Consider the following 25,760-nt stretch of genomic DNA (forward strand, 5'->3'; position numbering starts at 1 on the left):
TTTTTTCATACTTATTTTTTACTACAGTAAAAAATATTTTGTTGTTGTTTAGGTGGTATTAATTGTTTCGTAATAATTGAAAGTGGTTTGGAAAAAATAACAATGTACATGTTAAAATCAACATTTATTCTAATAGATAAATTAATTAAATAATCACAATACAAATTTAGTGGCTTTAAATACACAAAATTTTAAAGAAAATAAAATTCAAAATGCGGAGATTATCTTCGGCATAAAAACATCATGGATTGCCATCGGGAATCCCATTACAAATACTCGAAATTCCGTGAAGATATTTCCTTCTGGATAATCGTTATTGTCTGAGTTTTCAGTTACCAATTTTGTGTTATTTGTGGCCGAAATAAATTTCTCGTGTACACTTTCTTCAGTTAGGTTAGTAGGTAGAGGAACCTCATTCAATAGTTCGTCTAAATTAAATTTAAATCTTAAAATCTTATTATCGTCTTTCTCAAAATAATCTTCGGTATCATCTTCTGGTTTTTCGAAATTTTCAGATATTTCCTGGGCAATGTGAGTATTTTTGTCATCATCATCTTCATAAAAGTCCTCGTTAGAGTCTTCTTTGTTGATTTCATTGATCGATTCATCTTCATAGCTCATGTCTCTTTTCACCCTTTTGGGACAAATACACTCATCAGAGTTAGATTCAAATGATCGAAGCAATGAAGAGCTGGAGTCAGGATATATAGATGTTTTTATGACTATTTGACAAGGTGGTATCCATTTTGAATGAACTTCCTATAAAAAAATTAGTGAAACCAACATTATAACGAATATAAGTTTTAAGGAACCGTATATTTCAAAATGCATGATGATGTTTTAATTCCGACACTTACGTATGTATGGTGAAGTGAAACATGGAATGAGCAGATAAATAATGGACGCGTTTTAAATGCAATCTTTCAAACAAATGTGTTGGAAGTCGAAGTATAACAGTGACAAGTGATGAAATTAAATGCGAATAAATATCTAAGACAAGCATAAATAATAATAAACACAAGGATTATTTTAATGTATGGAATGAATATATAAGAAAACATGGTAGTAGATATATGTATGGCAAGAAAATACATGGTAACGTAGAAAAAAGAGGGTCTTAAAAAACTTAACATGATCAGAAAAAAAAAATTGTTGCAACAGCGAGGGAAACATTTTTGAGAAGAGAATATGGGAGTCTAGGCATTTACGGGTCTTATGACCTGTCATTGGCTGGTTTAAGTGTGTAAAGTGGTAAAGTGACTACTTAAACCAGCCAATGACAGATCATAAGCGCTTTAAATGTCTAGACTGCCATATTCCCTTCTCAAAAATGTTTTCCCTCTCTGTTGCAACAAATTTAAATATGACCAACTCCCTAGGGAGAAAATCCAGCCTGTTTGCAAAGATTTGGACATACTCAAAACATTGTAGAAAAACAAAAATTTAAAGCTCGGTCATTTCAAAAGCTAACAAAATTGTAGGTCGATGTGATGGAAACTAGAAATGTATGTGGCGTTCTATTTTTCCTAGCTACCCTTAAGTAAAAAAATACTCATTTATCATTTTATATAAACAAAAAATTATGATTTTAATAAAAAATGCTTTGATTGTCTAACTAGGGTAATTATCCTTGTTGTAAGACATTAAAAAATACACTATTTTACTAGCCAAAAACACAATGGGCATTACTTATAAACCTGGTATAAAGTTACGCCTAGACATAGTGGTAAAATTAAGATGGGAGTACCGTCCTTATTCTACTACCATAATTAAGAAAGTATTCCTATCCTTATTCTGCCACTATGTTTAGGCGTAACTTTATACCAGGTTAAAAGTAAATACTTATATCTATGTAATTGTACAAATGAAAAAGTAATTGAAAAAAATAATTTTTAAAAGTATTTAAAACAAACATAAAAACAAGATTACGTGATGGATATTTATCAACTACCTTCAACCCCTCAGATTCTTCGTGACCAATTTTACAAAGGAAAGGAGTCAACAACCTCTTCAGTTTAAGCTTGGCTAAAGGCCTTGGCATGTTTTTTTTGTACCCTTTTAATACCTATTCACCACTTTAATTGCATGCCTCGTCTTTCTATCTATAAACTACCCACTAATGTTAGAGTCACCCCTTATTTATTTACATTTAAATTAAGAATGAATTGTCAATATCAAAGTTTTTGGGTTGTTTCTTTCTTCTTCTTCTTTCTTTCCCATCCCCTCTCGTTTATTTATAGTATCGTGTAAATTTTTAGTTAATTTTTTTATAAAATTTTAACATTCTGTAGAACTTAAACTATGTCCATGTACTTATTATTTTCTCAAACTGAACGGTTTGGACAGGTAGTTAGAAATTGCTTAAAGGCAATATGCTCGCCTTTATAGATATGTAAATTGTATATGTATAAAAAGTGTTTAATTTTGATAGTAGTTGTAATAGTAGAAATAACGTGTTAAATTAATTATGCAAATGGGTAATACCGATGGTAACATTATTTGACTTACTGGAATAAGAAGCAGTTGGGGTAAAGTAGCCGCTAAAACAACGAAAGAGAACATTTTTGTAATGTTAACTTGACACTGTGAAAAACTTATTAATTTTCATACCTTTTAATTTTCTCTTAAATACAATAGTTTACTATTATCAGGTGCAGAATTTTATACGTATATCACGTTCGAAAATACAGAGTAATAATACATTTATCATCTTACGTGCTTTGTACTGTATACGTGTTTGGTTTAACTCCATTTGATATGTAAATCTCCGCTTAATACTCCGTTTATCTCTTTCACATATATCAAACTGCATTGATTACAGACCCGCGCGATTAAAACTGCTGACAGTCGAAACTATCGCTTAATCACAGTAATTCGTGATTTACAAGGTTTTGCTAAATCAACAGAATAAGAAGGTCAATATTATTGAATAATACAAACGAACTATTTTAACGTACCTACTGTTTATGTGCATTCCAACAGGTTTATTGCACTCACAAATGGATTGTAAATATTATTGCAGGTTAATTAAAAATGGTAAAAAATAATAATGAGTTACGTTATTTTTTTATATTAATTTTTTTTATTTTATTTAATGAATCGCCACATTGCATAAAATAATTTAATAAGGAATGTATTTCTCACTGAGAAAATCTTGATATAAAAATTTTCAATTTCATTAAACTGATTTAGTTTTCAAGAGAAAAAAGGTCTAGTTTTTTTATTTTATAAGGACATAAGTGTTAATTTATTATCATTTAACTTTTTATAATAAAGAATATTTCATATCAACCATGTCGGAAATCAAACCCGAGATTTTTTTCTCAGGAGGCAAATGCGTTGACCTCTACACCACGAGGCCGACATAAGAATCGCTTTTTTAAACTGTGATTTAAAAAATCGAAACAAATTTGAATTTTTTCGAAGTCTTATAAATGTTATAGAGTATGTAAAGTGGCCACTTACACCAAACAATAACAGGTCTTATGCCCTGTGAATGCCTAGAATTATTTATTGCCTTCTATATAATGTTTTTCATCTCTGTTGTAATATATTTATCTAATAAATCATTTGATTTCTTATTATTTGTGTATTTAAATTTTTGAACATTGTTTATTTTACTATTATTTTGTTATAATCTGTTTTATTTTCTAAATCAATTTATTGGTTACTATAATTTTAAACAATATAGCTGAAAAAAATATTGCCATCCCATTCATTGGTAGTGTCGCAGACTTCAAATCAGGGGATCTTAGGTTCGAACCCCGCTCTACAACAACTTGTTTCCCACTTTCTATCACGGTTATACGACTCAAAGAAAATGTCCTCCAAATTGAAATATATTAGTGAGTTTTTTTTTTAATACATTCTTTTAACTATAGTAATAATTTCAATTTTAGGTGGATACATAAAAAAACCAATGTAATAAACATAAGAGTTAAAATTTTAAAAACTCAATCAAAATGTTTTGAAATATTAGAACCTTTCCACCGGCAACACTACTGACTAGTCCAACTCATTAGCGTCCACGTCGCGAACCCTACGCAATGGGATCACACTCATAATGGTGTGATCACAGCAGATAACGGGAGGATAAAAGGCGAGTTTTTGGCGCCTCAAAATTAGAACCAACCAGCTAAGGAAAGGTAACCCCGACAGAAAATCAACCAGAGAAGGCAACGCGAAACCACTCTGGTCATCTTTTTCCAGGAATCACTATGGCGAATACATCACTAAGCAGTCAACCTGGCTGGGAAATGTAAAATTAGCACAGAACAGATACATATGTATATCCATATGTTACCATCTTTGTATATTTAAATTTTAGTATTATTTTTTTCGTGTTATGTATGCTTTCAAATATTTTGTAATATATATAATTAATATTTGAGTTTGTCCAAATGTTCGTAGACAAAAGACTGAATTTCACTCCCTCGGGAGTCATTAAGATTAACAAATTACAACTGGGATGGAGAATACTTTAAATAAGGGAATATGGATGTCAAGGCATTTAATTGTAAATGCCTTGACAGGTCATAAGCCCTGTAAATGCCTTGACATCCATATTCCCTTATTTAAGGTTTTCTCTATCCCTGTTGTATTTTTTTAATATACATAAACGTTTATAAAATAAATAAATTGAAATAAATATGCTTTCGCTGTAGTGATCGCCAACGTCGCCGTCGGGGGGACCCGGCAAGGCACTAGAAGAAGAACCTTATAATACTTACAGGTTTCTCATTTACATAAATTAATTTATTTCTTTATCAATTATAGCATTACAATTTTTTAACTAATAAACGCCTTTTTAAAAACTTTGAAACTAAAATATAAAGAAAACAATTTTACAGAATAATGCATTCAAAATAAATAAAACCTTATCTTGATCCTTATGCAATAATTATATTAGCTACATTTTTACAAGAAACCAACTAGTTTTAGCAATCACAAGTCTTGTACATAATATTTCGCTTTAGTTCGTTTTTGTCCAGCAGAACATTGTAAACGAAATTGAGTTAAGTATACAGGAGTTCTAAGAAATCTTTTAACTATAAAATTCAAATGAACAATATATATAAAAAATATATATTTAAGGAGTTTTTTGAACAAAATTTTGACTAAGATTGTGGTCATTATTTATCTCTATTTAGTAAAAAAAATTAAAGCTCTATTTATGCAGATTTGTGTTTTGGTCTGTTATATACAAATAAACTAAAGTGACAAAAAGGCGAGTTTGAAGTCGCGCAAGTTTTAAAAATCACAAAAAAATCTTAATCGAAATCACTGTTTCCTCAATCAATATTATTTCAAATCTCAAACACCGACGAAGTATTTCCCTTGACGAAGGTTGGACCGTTTTCAAGAGGCCCAAAAATGAAACCCCGTAAATTAGTCCACCCCATTTGGTGTGTAATTGGTAAAATTAAGGACCTCTATACATATTATGAATACGGCATCCTTCCATAGATACCAGAATCTAATATACGCGTGTCAGTGACAAGTTTCACGACACATTTATTATACTGCTTGATGAAGGTACAATATTGCTAACACTAAGCGACATAATGTGCAGACTCTTGACTGATTACAGCGTAAGGGCATTAAAGGATGTGGAATTGTGTGGATTTAGATTTCAAATTACAAGTGATAAAAATTAAATCAAACACTTCTAACTGGATGTGTCCGATGTAATAATGCATAATCAAACAGACACGTGACAAGTGCAAAAATAGCATTTCAATTTGTGGGTAACTGCCTTTCTTACCTTAATTTTCTAACGAGCCTTCACCGCGACAAGACGTAACGCTACACAGCAAAATGTCGCGAATAATGAAAAAATGGCAAAATTACACCAACCGTGAAAAAAGTTTTGTTAAAAATATAATGGAAAAAATTTATCAACAATGTTTTGAGAATGCCCGAATGTTTGTAGACTGGCTGGATTTCCTCTATAGGGAATTTATTAATTAATTATTTTATTTATTAAAACATTATACGTACATTAGTTGATGGCAGTGACACAACCAGGAACGACCCATACTTGTGAACCTGAATTCATATGTAAATTTGTTGCAACAGAGAGAAAAAAATTACTTTCGGGAGTATCCACATTCCTTTCCCAACTTATTTCCTTTTCTTTTTCTGCAAATTGAGATCTAAATAACTCTCTAGGGAAGAAATCCAGCCCATCTAGAAATATTTGGACATGCTCAAAACACCGTTGATTAAAGTAACTTGTACAAAAGGAAGTATAAAAATTGGAAAATTGCTTTCAGGCGTTGCCTAGTAGGTGAATTGATTCAGCCGGATGAATCTCACCCACATGAAAAAGGTTTTATTTTTTTTTCTTTACAAAAGTCAATAGATGACAGGCTGGTTTTATTATCAATGTTTTAAGTTTGTCTAAATTTTTATAGACTAAATGCCTAGATTTCTACATTAGCTTCCATAAAATGTTCATCATATTTGTGTAGTACATAAATGTTTTTTTTTTATTATAATGAATAACCAAAAAGTGCTTTGAAATAAATTATTTTGGTTTTTAATAATAAAATTTCAAAATACATAAACATACACTGACGCTTAGTGCCGTAGCTATGGCAAAGAGTAATACAAAAATTTGAAAAAAGGAAATGCGTTTATCTCTTTCTCACATAATTTTTTGCATATCGTGTATTGTTTGATACATGACTTTTTTAGATTATTAAGGACAAAGATGTAATTGCGAGTTTGTAAATCTGATATGTGGTTTGCATAAAAACAACGTGTTTATTTACTAAAAATCAGATTACTTTTGAAAATATTTTTTGGCTGACGCTAAATGCGAATAGTTGAAACACGTTTATTTTTTACTTGTTCCATTGTATTGATTGGGTGGCCAATAAAGTACGTTATACACGCAAGAATTACGATATAGGGTGGCCATTGACCATTCTCCGATCACCAATCTATTTAATGGAATGGTTGCCATAAACTATCAGGATTGATATTTCAATATGGCAGTTATCGGTTTGTGATTTATGGTCAGTAGACAGTAGAGAGATGTAATGGTTTGCAAGCCAACAGTGTGTTAACACTCCCGTTACAGTTACCAATAGACTATTTATTAGATTTAACGATTTTGCTCCATCAATAATTTAAAACAATGGGAATTTAAATAAATCCGAAGTATTTTAAAATAGAGGCATCAGCATAATGCTGAAAAAAAGTAGATATAATTCAATTAAAAAAATGGGAGGAGAACTCAATTTTAGACTATCAAAAAATATACTTATAATGTGCTTCTCTTTAAATTGAATTTTTGAACTATCGAATGCCCAAATACTTTACCAATCAGATAGTGTTAAATCAAAATTTTCATAAACAGTAACAAGAAATTGATAAGAATATATTTTGTTAAACCAGTGTCTTATTAAAAGTTCAAGATTTAATTCAAATTCAAAATATTCCTCAATTTTAATATCTCGTTAAACTTTGATGATAGCCAAAAACGTACTTAAATGATTTGTATTAATGATTAGCTGCATATTGCTGACGATTGATCATTGCACACGTTGCTGAAATTTGACTTTTGAGTCTTTTAAAAAAAAAGACATGAAGTTTTTTTTTTTAAAGATCATTGAATGAACAGTATTTTCATTTAATGGAGAAGTAATATACCCCGAGTGGATTATTCTTTCTGGCTTATTTTATCTCAGTTAAGAATTTAAGCTGTGAATATATTTTTTTTAATGTGCAAATTTAATGGTTTTTATTTTGATTAAAAAATAATACAAAAAAACAAGTCATATGAAGATGAACGGCTTGGATATCATCAGGTATACAAACCTGTTTAAAGATTTGCTTGTGGATCATCGTCATCATTTTCCTATCCCCATGCGGTGTTACATAAGGTACTGCTTTGGTACTTCAATTGTAGAATATCTGGTTTTTTTTTGTTGAAAATATGAAAGTTAAGTTCAAAGTCAAGCCCTACGCTTTAGTTGCCGGTCTAAGAAAAATATATATTCCAGTGTACAACCACCGTTAAAACCGATGTTTACGTTTATCCTGACGAGAATCAAACCTCGGACCGAACCCTTTACCTACCATGCTTAAAACTAGGTGAATAATAATAGGCGAACAAACTAACTACTATACTACAATTGGGTTTATCTCCACTCAATTTTCTTTTTCAGAATTTTTACCCAAGAGTAGTTAACGTATCTGGTTCAATTTAATACAAATTACTATCTTCTCATAATTGTTTGATGCAGATTATTTTTTTTATATTCATAATATAAATTTTTATAGAAGGATTTTGAGAACTAGAATATTATAATTACTGAGGTAAGCAACAACTTAACTGACTCTCAATTTCTCTGGCGGGTCTACCTATAGTCTGTCAATATGGGTTTTGTTGTGTAAATCCTGATCCACATCAGAACGCGTGCGGACAGTGGACGAGATGGTAGACCTCATCCCTCCGAGTGAGTCGTGGTAGCCCATTTACAGGGGCGAACGGTAAAACTTACATTTTGGAATCTTTATGAATGTATTAATGTTTTTTTTGCTAGGCATGCTTTTAAAATACTCGAAAAAAACTTAACTTTTTTTCCCAATATTTGAAAGAATATTCAGTTGCTACTAATAAAAATGCTGGACATAAAGACTGGTTATTTGCTAGTAAGGTAGGGTGTTCTAAGAGTGCGCACTTTTATTTTTAGTCTATATCTAATACAAAAAAATACATTTCAATGAACATATTACACAAGGCAATATATAAGTTTAGGCATCAACAGGGCTTATAACCTGTAATTGGCTGGTTTAAGTCCCCACTTTACACACTGTGTAACATTTACTATTCTTCCCATATTTGAACATCTTTATTCCTTCAATTCTTTCATCAGTTGATGTTTGTGAAGTTAAAGAACTGAAACCTTTATTTATGCGGGTGAGATACTTCTAATTGAATTATTTCACTTACACACTCGGCAAGGCCTGAACATATTTTTTTTTCAATTTCCATACTTCTTCATTGACCAGGTGGATTTATCAACAGCCTTTCAAGGAGTTGAATCCAGTCTTTGTCTACAAACATTTGGACAAACTGAAAATATTGTCATCATTAATTTTAAAAAACCCTATTGAATCATAGAAAAAAAAACAAACGTTTAATACAAAATCAATGATTTGCGTACTCTCGCAGACCCACGTTGCAATAATTAGCACCATATCAAGCAATCGCACCTACCACATTATAATGTCCTGATACCAAAGTACGAGTATGTCATGCACCTATTGTGCCACCATTTAAAGCGTAAAACACATTGAATCCAGTCATCTATTATGGAGTGTAGAATTTCAACCTGAACATTTCCAACCTTTGGCGGTACTTTTAGTTTTCTAAACGTTTTGGTTGGCTAAAATAAAAGCTTCTTCTTTTTTTTTCTCTCTCTCTTTATTAGTGTCAGAGCTAAAAAAAAAAATGATAGTTATAATCTAATCCGATGTTTTTAAATTTGTTAAATAACTGTAATGGACTAAGGCTATTGTGATACAAGTAAGTACAGTTTTTGTTACCATTCGTGTTTGGTCATGGTCATGAGGATGAACGACAATATCCGATTAGAGATCTCCATATTGTTTGTTTAATCAGTGCAAGCAAGCAGAGAAAGCTAGAGTTTAAAAAAAATCGAGATATATAAAATTGAAAGTTTTATAGGAAAAACTTGTTCTTCCTATAAAACGCTTTTTTGAACGAAAAAAATGCTTTCTTGTACAAGTGAAACTGATCGGAATACCAATGGTCTTTAAAATGGTTTCAGGTGTGTTAAGGAAGTATTTTCACAATTTAATACAAGTCAATACATAACAATTTTATTTATGATTGCTGCACCGCGTCAAACATGCAGCAGGTTATGATTTTTTTACCGCTGTGATAATTTACCCGCGTGTGCGCGCACTCGTACCTAAAACTATGAGTTATATTGTTGCGGGTAAACTACCGCGCGCTCTAAAATATCTATGCGCCCTTGGTCTAAAGGTAATCAGGGTCTAGTTCTTCATCTCGCCGCTTGACGATACCAGATAACGCAGTCCGTCCGTCTCCACCCATTCTTTATTATTGATATTGAACGCCACAATTCCCATATTCCAGCATAAATATTGGCGTTATTTGAAAATGGTTTGGAAATTGATATTACCTGGTAAATCATAGTAAATTTCTCCATGTTTAGGCTCATAAAGAATACAGTCTATGATACAAGAACAGAACTCCCGAGTAAAAATCCCGAATAAAAAAATCGAGTGTAGATAAATCCGCCTCGTTGTATAGTAGTTGGCGCATTCATTTATCATTCTTGAGGTCCTGGGTTCGGTTCCTGGCAGGTGGAAGTAAAATATTGATTTTTAAAAGTATATAAACTGCAATATTTTATTGCTTATGGACTGACATCTGAAGCGGAAGACTAATCTAATCACCTTACCTTTATGTAACAGAAGATCGAACTACGCTGGGTACGAAAAAAGGGATAATGATGATGATACAAGAGCATATATCATGAAAAATGCAACTTTTTAGGCGTTAGTGATGTGAATAATTTACAATAGAAGTAGGTACAAATTTCTTTGCTGTAGATATGACACCTCGTAACAACAGTTTTTGATCCATTTTAAGTTTTGATGCAAAAATGTCCGTTTAGTCTTTTTCATCTTTCTGGTAATACCTTGTATGTACAGGAGTGTTATTTCATTAAAAAACTGGTTGCCAGTGACCTCTTATAGTTAGCTTTGCTAACACTTTGTGCGGTTGACTTAATTGTTTTTTCTCTCCCGGAAATTTGACCAATTTGTGCATACGAAGTGTCACACCTAGAGCAACGATATATTACATGTCATAACGTCAAGTACGAAATAAATAATGATAAAATAAATATGAGTGTTTTTAGAAATTGCGTAAGACCATTTTTAATTTCCTTTTTTCCACTCCGTCCCTGTCCCCGTACGTGTACAGAAGTGGGTAGCCAGGTAAATGATACAAACAGGATGATGCTAATGGTACAGGGTGATTTATGAAATCATGCCGCTAAGCTCTATTATGGGGAGCGTTACGCTCTGTATATTGAACAACAATGCCTGTGAAAGGTTAAGGTGTCAACACAACCTACGTGCGCGTATAGTGCTGTACCGTGAAGGCACATTACCCGAATACAAGGACTGGTTGGTACCTTGAATGAAATTTTCAAATGCGTGACGTAATCTTACCTATAAAACAAGTGGATTGAAGCCTTTCGACGCAAATATCTCAAGAGGGTATGCGATGCCAGTCAATTTTGATGAATGGGTATCTGAACATTGTTTTTCTGTTACTCTCTCGCAAATGCCTCCCCGATACTGCGGAAAAAAGACAACTGCACGTCGGACTAATTTTGCCAAACTAAAATCGACGAAATCGACGTTTTGGCTGTACCGTTTTTCGCAACCCAAAACTGAACTAATTTGTTTATTTATTTTTTTTTTTAATTTTAAAATCCTTTTTTTTTGTGTTGGTATTGTTTCCGGTTTTAAAAATTATTTATCGTACTTGTTTTCCATACCTTCAAAGAGGCCAGATAAAACTGGTCGCTTTTTTCAGTTTTTGGATCCCGATAGAAACAATCAATTAAAAAGCAAAACATTAAATATACGCCAATTATTAATAGTATAATTGCTCTAGTGTCACAATTCAGGGAGAAAATACGGGAATACTTTTGTATCAAAAACAGTGAGACCGCGTTTCACCTTAAAAAATTTGTCTACCTAAACGGTTTAAAGAATACTCTGAATAATTCCTTTGATAAACTGGAATATTTTAATGTTTTTGGCATAGAATTTAGGAGTACTTTAACTTCATAATGATTATTTGTTTATAATTTTTATTTTTGAATCTTGAAAAAGGGCATGTGATGTTTTTTTTTTCTTCAGAGATGTTTTTTCCCATATCATAATTTTTAACTGCCTTATATAAAACGTAATAAAATAACTTCGCCTTTTTTCTAAATAAAAGCATGATTTTTGCCCTTTCTCTAGTATTGCGATCATGTTTAAGTTGGCTTTGATAAAAAAAAAATTAAAAAAATAGTGTTTTTTTTAAGCTTTAATATTAAACACAAATATCATCGCATTGTTTTATATTATTTGCTTATATGTAAATACTTTTCATTAATTCAACAACAATTTTTTACTTGTTTATCCTTTTTTCAAAAATGAAAACATGAAATTCTAAAAAAAAACATAAAATTCTATCCGATAAGATAGATGGTCTAGATATTATATCTCAAATTAACCGCACCAACTCTTTATTTGCTGTATTACACCAACACAACTACAGGACCAGCACTGGCCTATCCAATAGAACTATACCAATACCAAGAAAGTTCATGATATATAAAATATGATTTATCCAAAGACTGCCCAATTTAAATCATCAAACGCTTATTTCAAAGCAGCACCAACAAAAATATATATTGTTTTTTTAATAATACTATCTTTCATAATATTTTAGTATAACCTCAGCCTACCTTTACTTGTTACGCACAGAGATTGTAAGTTTTAGAATTCTCTACGCATAATACCTTAAAAGCCTTTATTAAATTCTCGAACAAGATAATGTTTATTTCTCAATTTCTAAAAGTTGTGTATTCTCACTTATAACAAGTTTATATTAATATCATCAAGGGGAGAAATTCGCATCCCCGAATTTCTGAATTGTGTTATTAAAATACCGCGAGCGGAACAATGTATCTAACCACACACGAAAGACTTAATGCTCTCGCAACAAACACTTTTGTAGTACTTGAATATAATGTGGCTGTGATGTATAGAAGAAGTCAAGTCCAAAATCGAAAAATAAAAAAACAGAATGAACGTGTTTTTCTTGGCCTTTCTCGTTTTCTGCATCAATGAACATTTTCATCCTTAATCTTTCGAGTTGTTATATTGCTGTCTATTTAATCTACACGTCCAAACCAACGCAGCGTAGATTTCTTAATGTTGTCGGTAATACTTGTCTCAGCTTTGCGTTTTGCACGAATTTTGACATTTGTGTCCTTATCACATATTACACAGTCAAGCGAGTGGTCGCGCGAGATACACACGTCACTCAATTTGATTTCGGCACATTAAAATTAATTGCTTGTTCATAATTATTTGTTTTTATTGAAATAATAACAACATTTTATTTGTATTGTAAATGAAATGACAAAAAATCTTTATTATTAGTATTATGTATAACTTACCAAGCGGAATTTTAATAACATAATACCTAAATGGCGCTTTACAAATGATTAAAAAAAATAAAAAAATAATTTGAATTTTTAAATGAGTGATTTGAATAAAACAATTTACTTTGTTACCACATGCTACGGATGTCTTCAAATAATTTATAGAACAAGAAGGTTTTTATGTTTTACCGAAGCGCCACTTCACTTTCACAAATGCGCACTTTTGCTGTGAGAGCATTCCATGCCATAGGGTCTGCAATCGCAAATTTACGTTTACCAAATTTAGCGCGCTGGTTGCGTAGAGGAATAATAAATTTTCCTCTTGTCGTAGATGTAACTGATCTAAACGTAAGACTTCTGTCAGCTAGTTCTTTTTTCGCCCTTCAAATTCCGGAGCAGAGTTGTGCAGTGACTTATAAATAAGTCAACAGAGTTTGTAAATCCACCCTTTGTGGAAAACATAGCCAGTTTAATTCCCGAAGTAGTGTAGTGATATGATTAAACTTAGAGATTCCAAAAAGTCTCGATGCGGCTTTAAATACAGACTGTAGGCGAGAAATGTCATTCATTGGTAGACCTGTGTAGATACCACTACAATAATCTCTTTACGACTCTCCACTCTACAAACGCTTTTATTAATTTTCGAGTATCCCTTAAATTAGTTTCATCTGGTAGAAGCATGAACTTGAAGCATGAATCATTCTATTAATTTAAGCATCAAGAGAGAGGTCAGAATTAAGGAAGACCTCCAGTAGTTTAACAGTGGGTAAAGCGGTACTTCTTACGTCGGGTAGTGTCGTATCCTAAATCAAATTCTGTCGTCTGGCTGAAACCATCCATAGTTGTTCCGTTATTTCGTTCTCTACATAATCATTACAATAAAGGTCATTTCAAATAATACGATTTTCAGATGCCAATTTGAAACAACTGACAAGAAACAGTCATGCTCGATGTTTTTTGACAATATAACCTGTTAAGTACTGATTTTACATTTTCTATACTGGCAACTCATATAAGACTGTAAATATTCATTTCCTTCCCAAATACCTCCTCTTTCAAAATTCTTGTTGCTTCTACCGTTCTGTGAGAAAGTCACATGTGAAAATTCACCTCTCTGATAAATCTTTATCATATACTGCGTCAGCATATTCGAACAAAGTGAAGTTTAGTGTGTTATAAATAGACTAAATTGTACAGTTCATCATCATTTACAACATCTACACGATACCGGTATACGAGCTGCAGCAATAGTGAAGTGCTTCATATAAGAAACAATCGGAAGAACATTAAAAGTGAGTAACAATTCCATACAGTCCGCTAAAACTCTAAAATCCCGCTGTTATCAGTTACTCGATGCCTGAGAGGCATTGAACTGACCAAACATAACCCCTTGAGCTTACTTTATAAAAAAAAACTGCAACAGAGAGAAAAAACATTTCGAGAAGGAAATTTAAAAGTCTAGGCATTTACAGGGCTAATAACCTGTCAACGGCTGGTTTAAGTGGCCATTTTACACATTGTGTTACACACACACGTTCACCATTTTGCCTATCTTGTTATACCGTGTGTGAAGTTATCACTTAAACCAACCAATAATACATAGGTCATAAGCCCTGTAAAAATCTAGACTTAGTTATTTCCTTGTCAAAATGCTTTTCCTTTCTGTTGCAACAAAAAAAAATGGAATGACGCTGGGAGCTGACAATATACGTGTACACCCAAATTCTTTTTAAAGCAGCATCACAAGAACTATTGGCCCTTTACACCAACTAATGACCAAAGTGTGGGAACAAGAGAAGTGCCCGAGAGATTGAAGAAAAGGATGATCCATTAAACATAACACTGCTTAGTGTACCGGGAAAAGTACTTGCATACATAATACTGCAAAGAATTTGAGGATCTATAATGCGGGTTTTAAGAGAGGACCAGACGGGGGTCCTACTTGGTAGGTCATGAGCGGACCATATCTACAACACACGCTGTATACTGCAGGAGAACAAAGAACTTAATAGTTACTTAGCTATGTGCTTGGTAGATTACAAAAAAGCGTTTGATAGTCCTTATAAACCTACACTCTGGAAAATAGTAGAAGGATTTGCGATGCCTAATCGAACTTTTTAAAGCCCTTCACTCAACTAGCGAATGCCGAATCTGAATTAAAAATGTTGTCACAGATTGCTTTGAGGTCACCACCGGAGTTTGCCATGGTTGCGTCCTTGCATAGTTCCTTTTTATAATCCTTATGGACTTCATCCCAAGGAAGTCAATTACACTAGATCAAGGAATATCCATCTTCCCCTGTGACTCTGTGACCTAGAGCATGCCGATGATGTGGTTATAATTGATTCAGTCAGGGGTCTATAGATAAGGTTAATATGTTCTCCGCATGCACGGGCTTAAAAAATAAATATTGCAAAAACCCATGTACTGGGTAACACTCCGTGCTTTGATGCTCAAAATTCTATGTCAAACAAAATCTTCGAAAGGGTCGAGATTTTCGTGGGTGTGTAAAATGGCCACTTAAACCAGCCAATGACAGGTCATAAGCCCTGTAAATGCCAAGACTAGCATAATTTTTTCTCTTAAATATTCCCCTCTTCGGTGTGATTTGTTATTCTTTCTTTGTATTTCCATCCCTACTAAACATACTTCCCGGTACGCAAATTCCTTAACGTGTTTCTTTTAATGATCTCACATTTAGTCATAGTGTTTAACTGTTTAAAAAACCATCTCATTATATTTATGAACATACGTCTAAATTGAAAAATCAACGATTAAATTTATTGAATGGAGGATGAATAACGAAAAGTAGGAGTTTTGCTTCATTCATCCTCCACTAATTCTCATCAATTTCCTTCTTTTTTCTTCCCAGTGCCTCCTTGTTTTGTTTTCTCTTATTTTAATTTATATGAATGACATTGTTTAAAAACATATTTTATATATTTTAAACCATCATCGCTTTTTTGGATGGCAGACTACTACGAGTATTTATAAGTATATGTTATTGTCTCTATTTACAATCATTTAACCTGTACATCTGTAAGTATTCTAAATAAATAAAATAAAATAAATATATAATTCGTGAAAATAAAATCATCTGAATTGATTTTAAAAAGTAACGTTTCTAACACTTAAAAAAGAATTCTATGAAGTGAACTTTTAAACAGTATGGTTTTTTGCTTAGTTATGATTTTGGATTTAACTCCTTTTTGCGCTCATCAGCTTAACCGGAATTGTCGTCTTCAGAGGTGGAATATTAAACGATTCATTTACATTTTGCAGTGTAAAAGTTTTGCAGAAATATCGCTCACAGTTCGAATGTTCGCAATATTTCTCCAGTGTGTTAAACTAACCCTGCGTTTAATTGGCATTCAGTGAACAGGAGAAAAGAAGATAGACGTGGGGATAATCTGCCTTATATTTTGGTGTTGAGACCATGGTTTTTCAAAGTAAGGGATGAAAGGGTTTGATAGTTTATGAAAGCCGTGTGCGTAAAACAATAGCAAACTTCTCAAAAACGTCCCCCATTACTGAAGGACTTTCTTGATAATCCCTCGAATGTAAAATTTAGCAATTGTCTTTGAACGATTACAAAAGTAAATGTGCGTTTATAGGACCGCATAACCAAAATGACAAGTTTATGATGATTTTAACAGATTTTTCAATTAATACATTTCTTTGGTATTACTAATTTGTAATCTATTTATAATATAGATTACAAATATATAAATCAATCGCCGTTATTGGTCTCGAAAAAGCTCGCAAAAGGCTTGACATATTTACCGGCAGTTTTCTGCAAAAAAATTCAATTTACGTCCTCAAGGTTTACAAATAAAAACATTTTCAATATATTGAGTAGAAAAAAAGTTAGAAGAATACCTATATGTGTTTTCATCGATTTTCCAGGGTTGCATTCTTTTAAAATGCATATATTGAAAAATTTAGACGATGTTGTTTTTTTTAAATTAAAAAGCTTATTTTTAGCGTTAACAATCAACAATTATTTTAAACAAAATTTAATAATTTTCTTACGATCTTTTAATTTCTACATATAAACAGATTTTTAATGGATTTTGAGTAATGCTTTTATAATTTTAACCGATATTTGATAAATTTTTGTAAAACGGATTCTTACACAAAATACAACACTGTCAGTAAGAAGCGCAGAGTTTGATATTTGCAAAAAGATACACAAGTATCTTAGTACCTATTTATCAATAAAAAGTCTTTTTCCTTTTATCCAGACAGTTTTTGCACGCTTTTACTACACAATCTAACAGTTTTATTTTCAGTATTGATTTTTGCACGATTTTGATTTGAGCACAACGAAGCTTCTTAGCCAATCACACGAAGAGATAAATCGAAAAACAAACCCCTATTACAAACAAATAAATAGCTAAAAAAAGACAAAAATAAATAACATCTGTCCTGATTTACGAAAGATTTATAGCAGGCAAGCTAACGTTCAGGAATATTAATATTTTTTTGTTTTGGAATTCAATCATAAACAAGTATCTAGGTACCTACTTATCAATGAAAAGTCTTTTTCCTTTTATCAGAACAGTTTTTGCACGATTTAACGACACAATTTTTTTTTTTAACATTTAATTTGGTTTCGAATTAAATATCAAACTTACGTCAAAACACGGCTGGTGGATCAAAAATGATTAAATTCGCGTTGGGCATCAGTTAAGAGTCATAAGTTTATGTGGCTCATGGTAAAACGTTGTCTGTCTTATTTTTATTAACACGTATTTACGTATTTTCTCCATGGATTATGGCACTAGAGTAGTGATTTTTGCTTGATTTTGATTTGAGCACGACGAGGCCTCGAAAAACTAATCCTTATTACGAATATATGAATTGCTCAAAAAAACCCAAAATAAATAACCTGTGTCCTTATTTACGAAAAAAGTTTGTTCAATCAGCTACTAACAGGCAAGCCGACATTTGGGCAGGACAACGTCTGTCGGGTCCGCTAGTCATTTATATTTTTTAACCACCAGGTTACCTACGCGGGGATTATAATTAACAGACGGCACGGTGCAGAGTTTTCACGATTGAAATGGTCTTGTAAAGTCTCGACTCAACACGGATTTTCAAGTTAGTCAGGCCAAGTTTACAGACATGGTTCATTCTTGGTTGTTTTACTTGAAACTGTGTTTCTTTTCCCAATAAATGTTAACACAATGGTATTTAAAAAATAAATGAAAAAATCGACATTTTACCTCAAAGCGTGACAGATTAAACACGTTAACTTCAAAATGATTTTTGTACGCTCTGTTCGGCTTCTCCGTGCTTAACCGAATGAATGTCTCATTTTAATGCGTGACAAAAAAGACTCATTCATTGCCCATAAAAAAAAAATGTTCACATTAAACTCAAAATTTATGTAAAAAAAGTCGTTTTAAACCATATTAAGCTACAGTGCTAAGACGAAAATATGTAGTAGGAGTACTACTTGGTGCTTTCTACGAGTATAAGCTTCTTTGCATATATCATTCTTCTCTCCAGTGTTTATTTCTTTGCCGATACATCGATATAGCTTTTATTAAAATCTGATGTGTTTTTGAAAAATGTGATGTGCGCAAATAAATCCTAATAAATAAAATGTCTAACTAATAATGCATTTAAGATTTTATATACAGGTTAATTTAACATTAATAAATAATGGCGATTTCAAAATATTTAAATTACTGTGAATTGATTCAACTATCTTAAAAATGAGGCTTAAAAATATTTTTTTGCGAGTGCTATACAAGAGAATTAATAATTCAGATAAATCTATACGACGTTAAAAGATTCAGCACTTTCGCTTCATAAAAATCAACGAACAAAAGAATTCACTAAATACATCAAAATATCTGTGAATGTAACATACATTTTTTTGATGTACATATTTGTTTTATTTTTTACAAAATATTACGTCTACATAGTTATAACGCAATCACTTACTTAATGTGCAAAACGGTAACGTCAACATGAATATTATTTACCATAATTCTTGTTAATGCCTAGACTTCTGAGTTACTTTTACGTTAATATATCTGCCAATGGAAAAGTAAAAAAAGAAAAAGAATGCTTTAGAAAATAGCGATACAAACACGTCTTTTTTAGCAATTAATAAATTAAAGAAAATGATATTTTATTAACATGTAAAAACTATGGTTTAGGCAAACAAATGCAGAAGTGAGCCTAAAATAAAGTTACAACTAAGATTTTATATGCATATGCTTATTTAATGTAACTAATATTTTGTACTTATGAATATTTAGTGAATATTTAGTGAAATGTATAAAAAAACGTGATCACCTACATAGTTTAACTAGAAAACACCCAAACAATGATTCTCTACTCCATTATTATAAAAAATATAGAAATACCTGTACCAAAACTATAAAAAAAGTCAAAGAAAAATATTACGCCAACAAAATAGAAGAAAGCAGTTATGATACCAAAACTATATTGAAGGTAATTAAAGAAATAAACAATACGTCAAACAAAAACCAAACACTAATACCGAGCATAGTTGAAAGTGATAGGACATTCACAAATAAACAAGAAATTGCAAATGCACTTAACAAACATTTTTCTACCATAGGAAAAAAACTGGCTGGTAAAATACTTAACAAATTGAATAAAAAAGAGTGGGAACTAGAAAACACTGAAAATATTGAATTTAACTCTCAAGAAATGTTTACAATAAAAGAAATTACAGTAGACGAAATTAAAAAAAACCTAAAAACCCTAAAAACCGACTGCTCAAAAGGACCTGATGGTATAGATGCTAAACTTTTGAAGATTTTGTATGAAGAGATAGCTATACCAATCTGCCACGTATTCAATCAAAGTATAAAAACAGGTGAATTCCCAACCCAGCTGAAGGAAGCTTGTGTGATACCAATTTTTAAAGAAGGTAGCAAAACAGAACTAAATAATTATAGACCAATATCTCTTCTAAACATTCTCAGTAAAGTTCTGGAAAAAATTGTTAACACTCAACTTACTAAATACCTTAGTGAAAATAATCTGCTTTCAACAAATCAATATGGATTTCGTAAAGGAATAGGAACGCAGGATGCCATATTAGACATAACTGAATACATTTATCAAAACGTAGACCAAAATGAAAAAACATTAGCAGTATTCCTTGACCTGGCTAAAGCCTTTGACTCAGTGTCACAAATACTTTTGGTTAAGAAATTACAAGCATATGGAATAAAAGTTGTATATCTAAAGTGGTTTGAAAGTTTTATTTTCAAAAGAAAACAAACTGTAAAAATAGGTCATACAATTAGCGAAAATCTTACCGGAAATTTCGGGGTACCTCAGGGAAGTACATTAGGGCCTACATTATTTCTAATATATGTAAATGGACTATGTAACTTGAATGTTGATGGACGCATTGTAACTTTTGCAGATGATACGGTGCTTTTATTCCATGCTAAAAGCTGGAAAGAAGTGTACAGTAAAAGTGAGAAAGGCTTGGAAAAGACGAAAACATGGTTAGATTATAACTTACTTACACTTAACGCGCACAAAACAAAATATTTGACTTTTAGTATAGACAAACGGAATCAGCCAATAGAAAGAACCCTTAAAATTCATGAATGTACAAATGCAAGAAACAGCGACTGTGACTGCCAAACTATAGAAAAGGTCGATCATATAAAATATCTAGGTATGCACATTGATAGTTATTTAAAGTGGAACATACACGTAGATAAGACAGCAACCAAACTAAGGAAAATGATATATTTATTTAAAAACATTAGAAACATCCTAAACAAAGCAACTCTAATTAATGTATACTATGCTCTAGCACAATCAACTATTAGTTACGGAATAATAGGATGGGGAGGAACAAATAAAACTACATTAGAGCCATTAATAAAAGCCCAAAAAGCCTTACTAAGAGTAGCCAGTAAAAAGCCTTACCAATACTCTACAGACAGACTTTTTACAGAATTTCCAGTACTAGACATAAGACAAATATACATAAAGACAATTTTAAGACATTTCCATCAAAATCCTGACAGACATAATGACGGACAACAAATTTACGACACTAGGCAAAGACAAAAGACAATACTTCTGCTCCCAAAGAAAAAAACAAATTACGGACAAAGGCATTATACGTTTCTGGCCCCTAAGCTTTACAACTTTTTAAGCAAGGACATATTGGCGAACAAAATGAAAAACAATATTTTCAAAGCTAGAGTACATAAATGGATTACTAAAAAGACTAGACAGGAAGCTGAGGAATATGTTTCATATATAAGAATGTAATTATAGTTTCTTGAAAATCCTTTCTCGTTTTATTGATGTAGATATGTTTTAATTTTTTTTATTTTTTTTATTTCTTTTAAATTTTTACACAATTGATGTGAAATTATGTACAATTATGTATGAATAAAAAATACACTGACACTCCGGAACGTGCCTGTGGGCCAGTGGAGTGGCTATATCCATAAAAATATATATATATTGAATGTACCTACCTATTGTATAGACATTTTTGTTAACTATGTATTTGTATTGTATTTTATATTGGATTAAATAAATAAATAAAAAGTAATAAATAAATAGAATATACATAATATGACAATTTGGCGTGTTTATTGAGAAAATATATTTGGATAGGATAAACTTATTTAAAATAATAAGTTATTTATTAAAATCTTCTCATGTAGTTAATGTTTGTTCGTATAATAATACAAAAGCGTGTAACGTTTTGTTTAATGCAAAACAATAGACAGAGATATACAAATAGATTATCATGAAGTTAATTATTTTCTTTAGAGTCTTACAGTCATTCCAAAATATAATCCTATTTAGTAATTACCCATGCGTACTTTTTCTAGTTAACCAAGATAACATATATGTTTAAAGGAAAATTAATAATTTTAATTATTGGGTTAATGATTCACGTATGATAATATAGCATTTAAAAATAATCAAGATAGTACTCCCAAATGCATAGAGAAAAAAATATATTTTTACAATTTTGTACGAACAAACACACTTACATAATGATTGAATTTCCTTACCGACATTTTTTCAAGTAAAGAAATATACAGGTATACATAGTACATACGTATATTGCAGTGGAGAGAAAACATTTTTTTTCCATCAGTAAAAATAAAAAAATCTTAAAATTATGATTAAGAATACAGATACAAGTTGATAAAAGGTATACAATTTTAATCAATAAAGTAAGTAGTATTTTAAGAAAATAAATTGATAAACTGCATTTTAAAATTTAAAAGTGCTTTATTAAATACATCCATACCATTTGCGTATTTATTTGCAAACGTATGAATTCTAACAAATTACAACAGGGATGGAGAATACCTTAAATAAGGGAATATGGAAGTCTAGGCATTTACAGAGCTTATGACCTGTCATTGGCTGGTTTAAGTGGCTACTTTACACACTGTGTAATATTCACCATTTTGCATATGTTTGAACATCCATATTTCTTCAGTTCTTCCATTTGTTGATTTAAGTGAAGTTAAAGAGCTGAAACCTTTATTGTTGTGAAGAGATTCATCAAACTGAACTATTTCACATACTATGCAACGCCTGAAAACAATTTTTCAATTTTTAAACTTCTTCTTGGACCAGTTGGTTTTATTACAATATTTGAGTTTGTCCAAATGTTTGTAGACAAAAGACTGGATTTCACCTCCTCGGGAGTCATTGAGAATAACAAATTACAACAGGGACGGAGAATACCTTAAATAAGGAAATATGGAAGTCTAGGCATTTACAGGGCTTATGACCAGTCATTGGCTGGTTTAAATGCCTAGACTTCCATATTTCCTTATTTAAGGTTTTCTCCGTCCCTATTGTAATTTGTTATTCTCAATGACTCCCGAGGGGGTGAAATCTAGTATTTTGTCTACGAACATTTGGACAAACTCAAATATTGTATGAATTTTATTTAATAATAAAATACGATTCCATTTATTGTTTCAGCGCCTAATTGTTGAATGTTTAAATCTCAAATAAACTCGCGGGTGGTTTTAAAAACAAAGTGTTGAATTATTATTTTATATACACAATAATATTTCTGTTAATCTAATTTCCCCTTCTCCCTGTGTGGGTATTAAAACCATCTTAGACTGTATCAAGGGAAGTAAATTACCCCTCCGCGCGGTATACGGAGTAAGGAGCTGTAGACGTAATGTGTTGAGTAAATCATTTAGTCGCTTATTCTCGGCTGGAATGTGAGAACATTTACGTATCGTACTTTGTACTGTTCGGGGTATTATTATATGATTGCCGGCAGCCTTAATAGAGCCGACACAATGCTATATGTAAACGGGGAATTGTAAGCGTTTCACGTACATTCTGCCAACAAATGTGGGGTGCGAAATGAAGCTCACAGAGCTATCGGCGCTAGAGATTGACACATTTAAATTGCATTGTAATACAGATGTTTAAATTAGTAGAAGTATTTCATCAACGCTTTATCACTCCTTTCTTATATTTATATCTAAAAACTTAACCTCTCCAGTTTCTCTTCCAGTTCCATGTTTAATAGGGTGGGCCGATAATTTTTTTCTTCCGAATTTTGAAATGAAAGGGGTCTAAAAAGTTGCCTTTTGGATTACTTAGAATGCAAAAAATATCCAAAAAAATATTCGATACTACTTTTGGTCCTCAACCCCAGAGCTTGAAATTTTCAAAAAAGTCGATTTTTTGGAGTAAACCGGCGGTCATTTCGTATTTAAGTAAGAAAATCAGTCTAATTAAATGTTATAATGTGCATTAAATCTTATTAAATAAGCATCTAAGGGCGTGAGTTGCACTTTGTTTTGTAATAAATGGTTAGCATTATTTTAATAGGCCATTGTTTTTGTCAATATTAGCCAGGCGCTCGACGGAATTAGTTCCGCGGAGTGTAAACTTTTTCCATTTCGGTAGTTTTAAAGCGCGTTCGAATTTTTAATGTGATTAAGTTATTTCTTTACTAACACAAAACAATTTTATCAATATGGATAATTAACAAAATGTTCAGACAGTGATAAACTTCAAACCTCGATTGAGGGCCAAAAGTAGTATGAAATAATTTTTACGTTTAATTTGATCCAAAATGCAACTTTTTAGACCCCTTTCACGTTGATGTCTAAAAAAAAAAAAACCTCATTCATCATCGGCCCACTCTAATGTTAAACTTCCATACATCTTCAACTCTTAAAAGACTGTGGTAAATAATGCCTTTGCGCGCGGTGGTGTAACATCGTGATACCACAAGTAAAAGTCGGAACATTCTAAAGTTCAAACATTTGAAAACAATGAAAAACATGAAGACAACTGTTTGATAATTCTTTTTCCATAATTTATGGAAACAAACATATAATTTAGCCCTGTTTTGGCAAAATATATTAAAAATCACAAATCACAAATACGACGCTCATGTTACGCGCGTGCATCCCCCATCATTGTCATCAACCGACTGAAGACTAAATCTGTTTTAGACGACACCCACCGCAGAATAGCGTCTCTGTCTTTCTCGTTATGACTTTTATCTTCGTGCTCTGTCTTGTATAAGGTATCTGTATATATGCTACTGTGTTGCTGAATTAGCGGACATTCATTCTTCGCGTGGCGAGGATATATATATTTTGTATTTACATATAGCGTAGTTTTACAAATTTTACTTTCTAAATCGGGTGTGAAAATGTCCATTTGAAGATTACAAAAAATACGAATTCAATCATCATCATCATTCCTTTTCCGCACATAATGGTCCATAGGGCACTGCATAGGTATACCAATCGCAGCGTATCGTGAATTTTTTTTTTTACATGAAGATAAAATGATCAGTCTTACGCTTCAGGTACTGGTCCAGGGATTATAAAATATTCTGGTGTAAAGAACTCTTTTAAATAAATGTTTCATATCAACCTTGCCGGGAATCGAATCCGATACTTCTTGCCTGGTAGGCAATCGCGCTGACCATTACACCACGAGGCCAACTGAGGGTTTTGAAATCTAGTCCTGTAAATCGATGTTGTCCCAAAAAGCTGAATACGTTCTTCCAAAATAAGAGAGAGGTGCTTCTGAGCAAAAGTCTTTTGGGTTTTGGGTATGACGTAATCAAAATTCTTAGATTTATTTTCACTGATAAAGCTTCCTTTACTCATTCCTCAGGAGAAATATTTGGCCTTATGAATTTTCGACTTTGCTTTATCCACATCAATTGATATATTTTATGTTTATTAATGTAAGTTTATACAAGTGTATCTCTAAAGCTAGGGTTTCCTAGGACAGCGGTGCCCGTATCTTAACGGCTGTAGTGAACGGTGATGCGGTGGACAGCCGTCGTAACGTCGACTAGAGAGGGGTTTCCTAGAGAAACGGTGTTAAATGGTGTTGATAACACCGTTTTCCTAGGAAACCACTCTCTAGGCACCGTTACGACGGCTGTCCACCGCATCACCGTTCACTACGGCCGTTAAGATGCGGGCACCGCTGTTCTAGGAAACCCTAGCTTTACCGGCTTTTTAT

The 25,760-nt window shown here is 32.0% G+C and overlaps 1 protein-coding gene across 1 annotated transcript in view; it reads right to left on the reverse strand.

Moving 5' to 3' along the window:
* Nucleotides 1-207: 207 nt before the first annotated feature.
* LOC148281242 (uncharacterized) overlaps nucleotides 208-25,760 on the reverse strand; it is a 102,743-nt gene continuing 77,190 nt past the window's right edge. The window contains exon 2 of the mRNA XM_088227016.1: nucleotides 208-759. Coding sequence (XP_088083142.1) covers nucleotides 208-759 — 552 coding nt within the window. The remainder of the gene's footprint in view (nucleotides 760-25,760) is intronic.

Source organism: Micrasema longulum, unplaced genomic scaffold (assembly GCF_059751315.1).
Source record: "Micrasema longulum isolate JH-2025_06_02 unplaced genomic scaffold, ASM5975131v1 h1tg000482l, whole genome shotgun sequence".
Taxonomy (NCBI): domain Eukaryota; kingdom Metazoa; phylum Arthropoda; class Insecta; order Trichoptera; family Brachycentridae; genus Micrasema; species Micrasema longulum.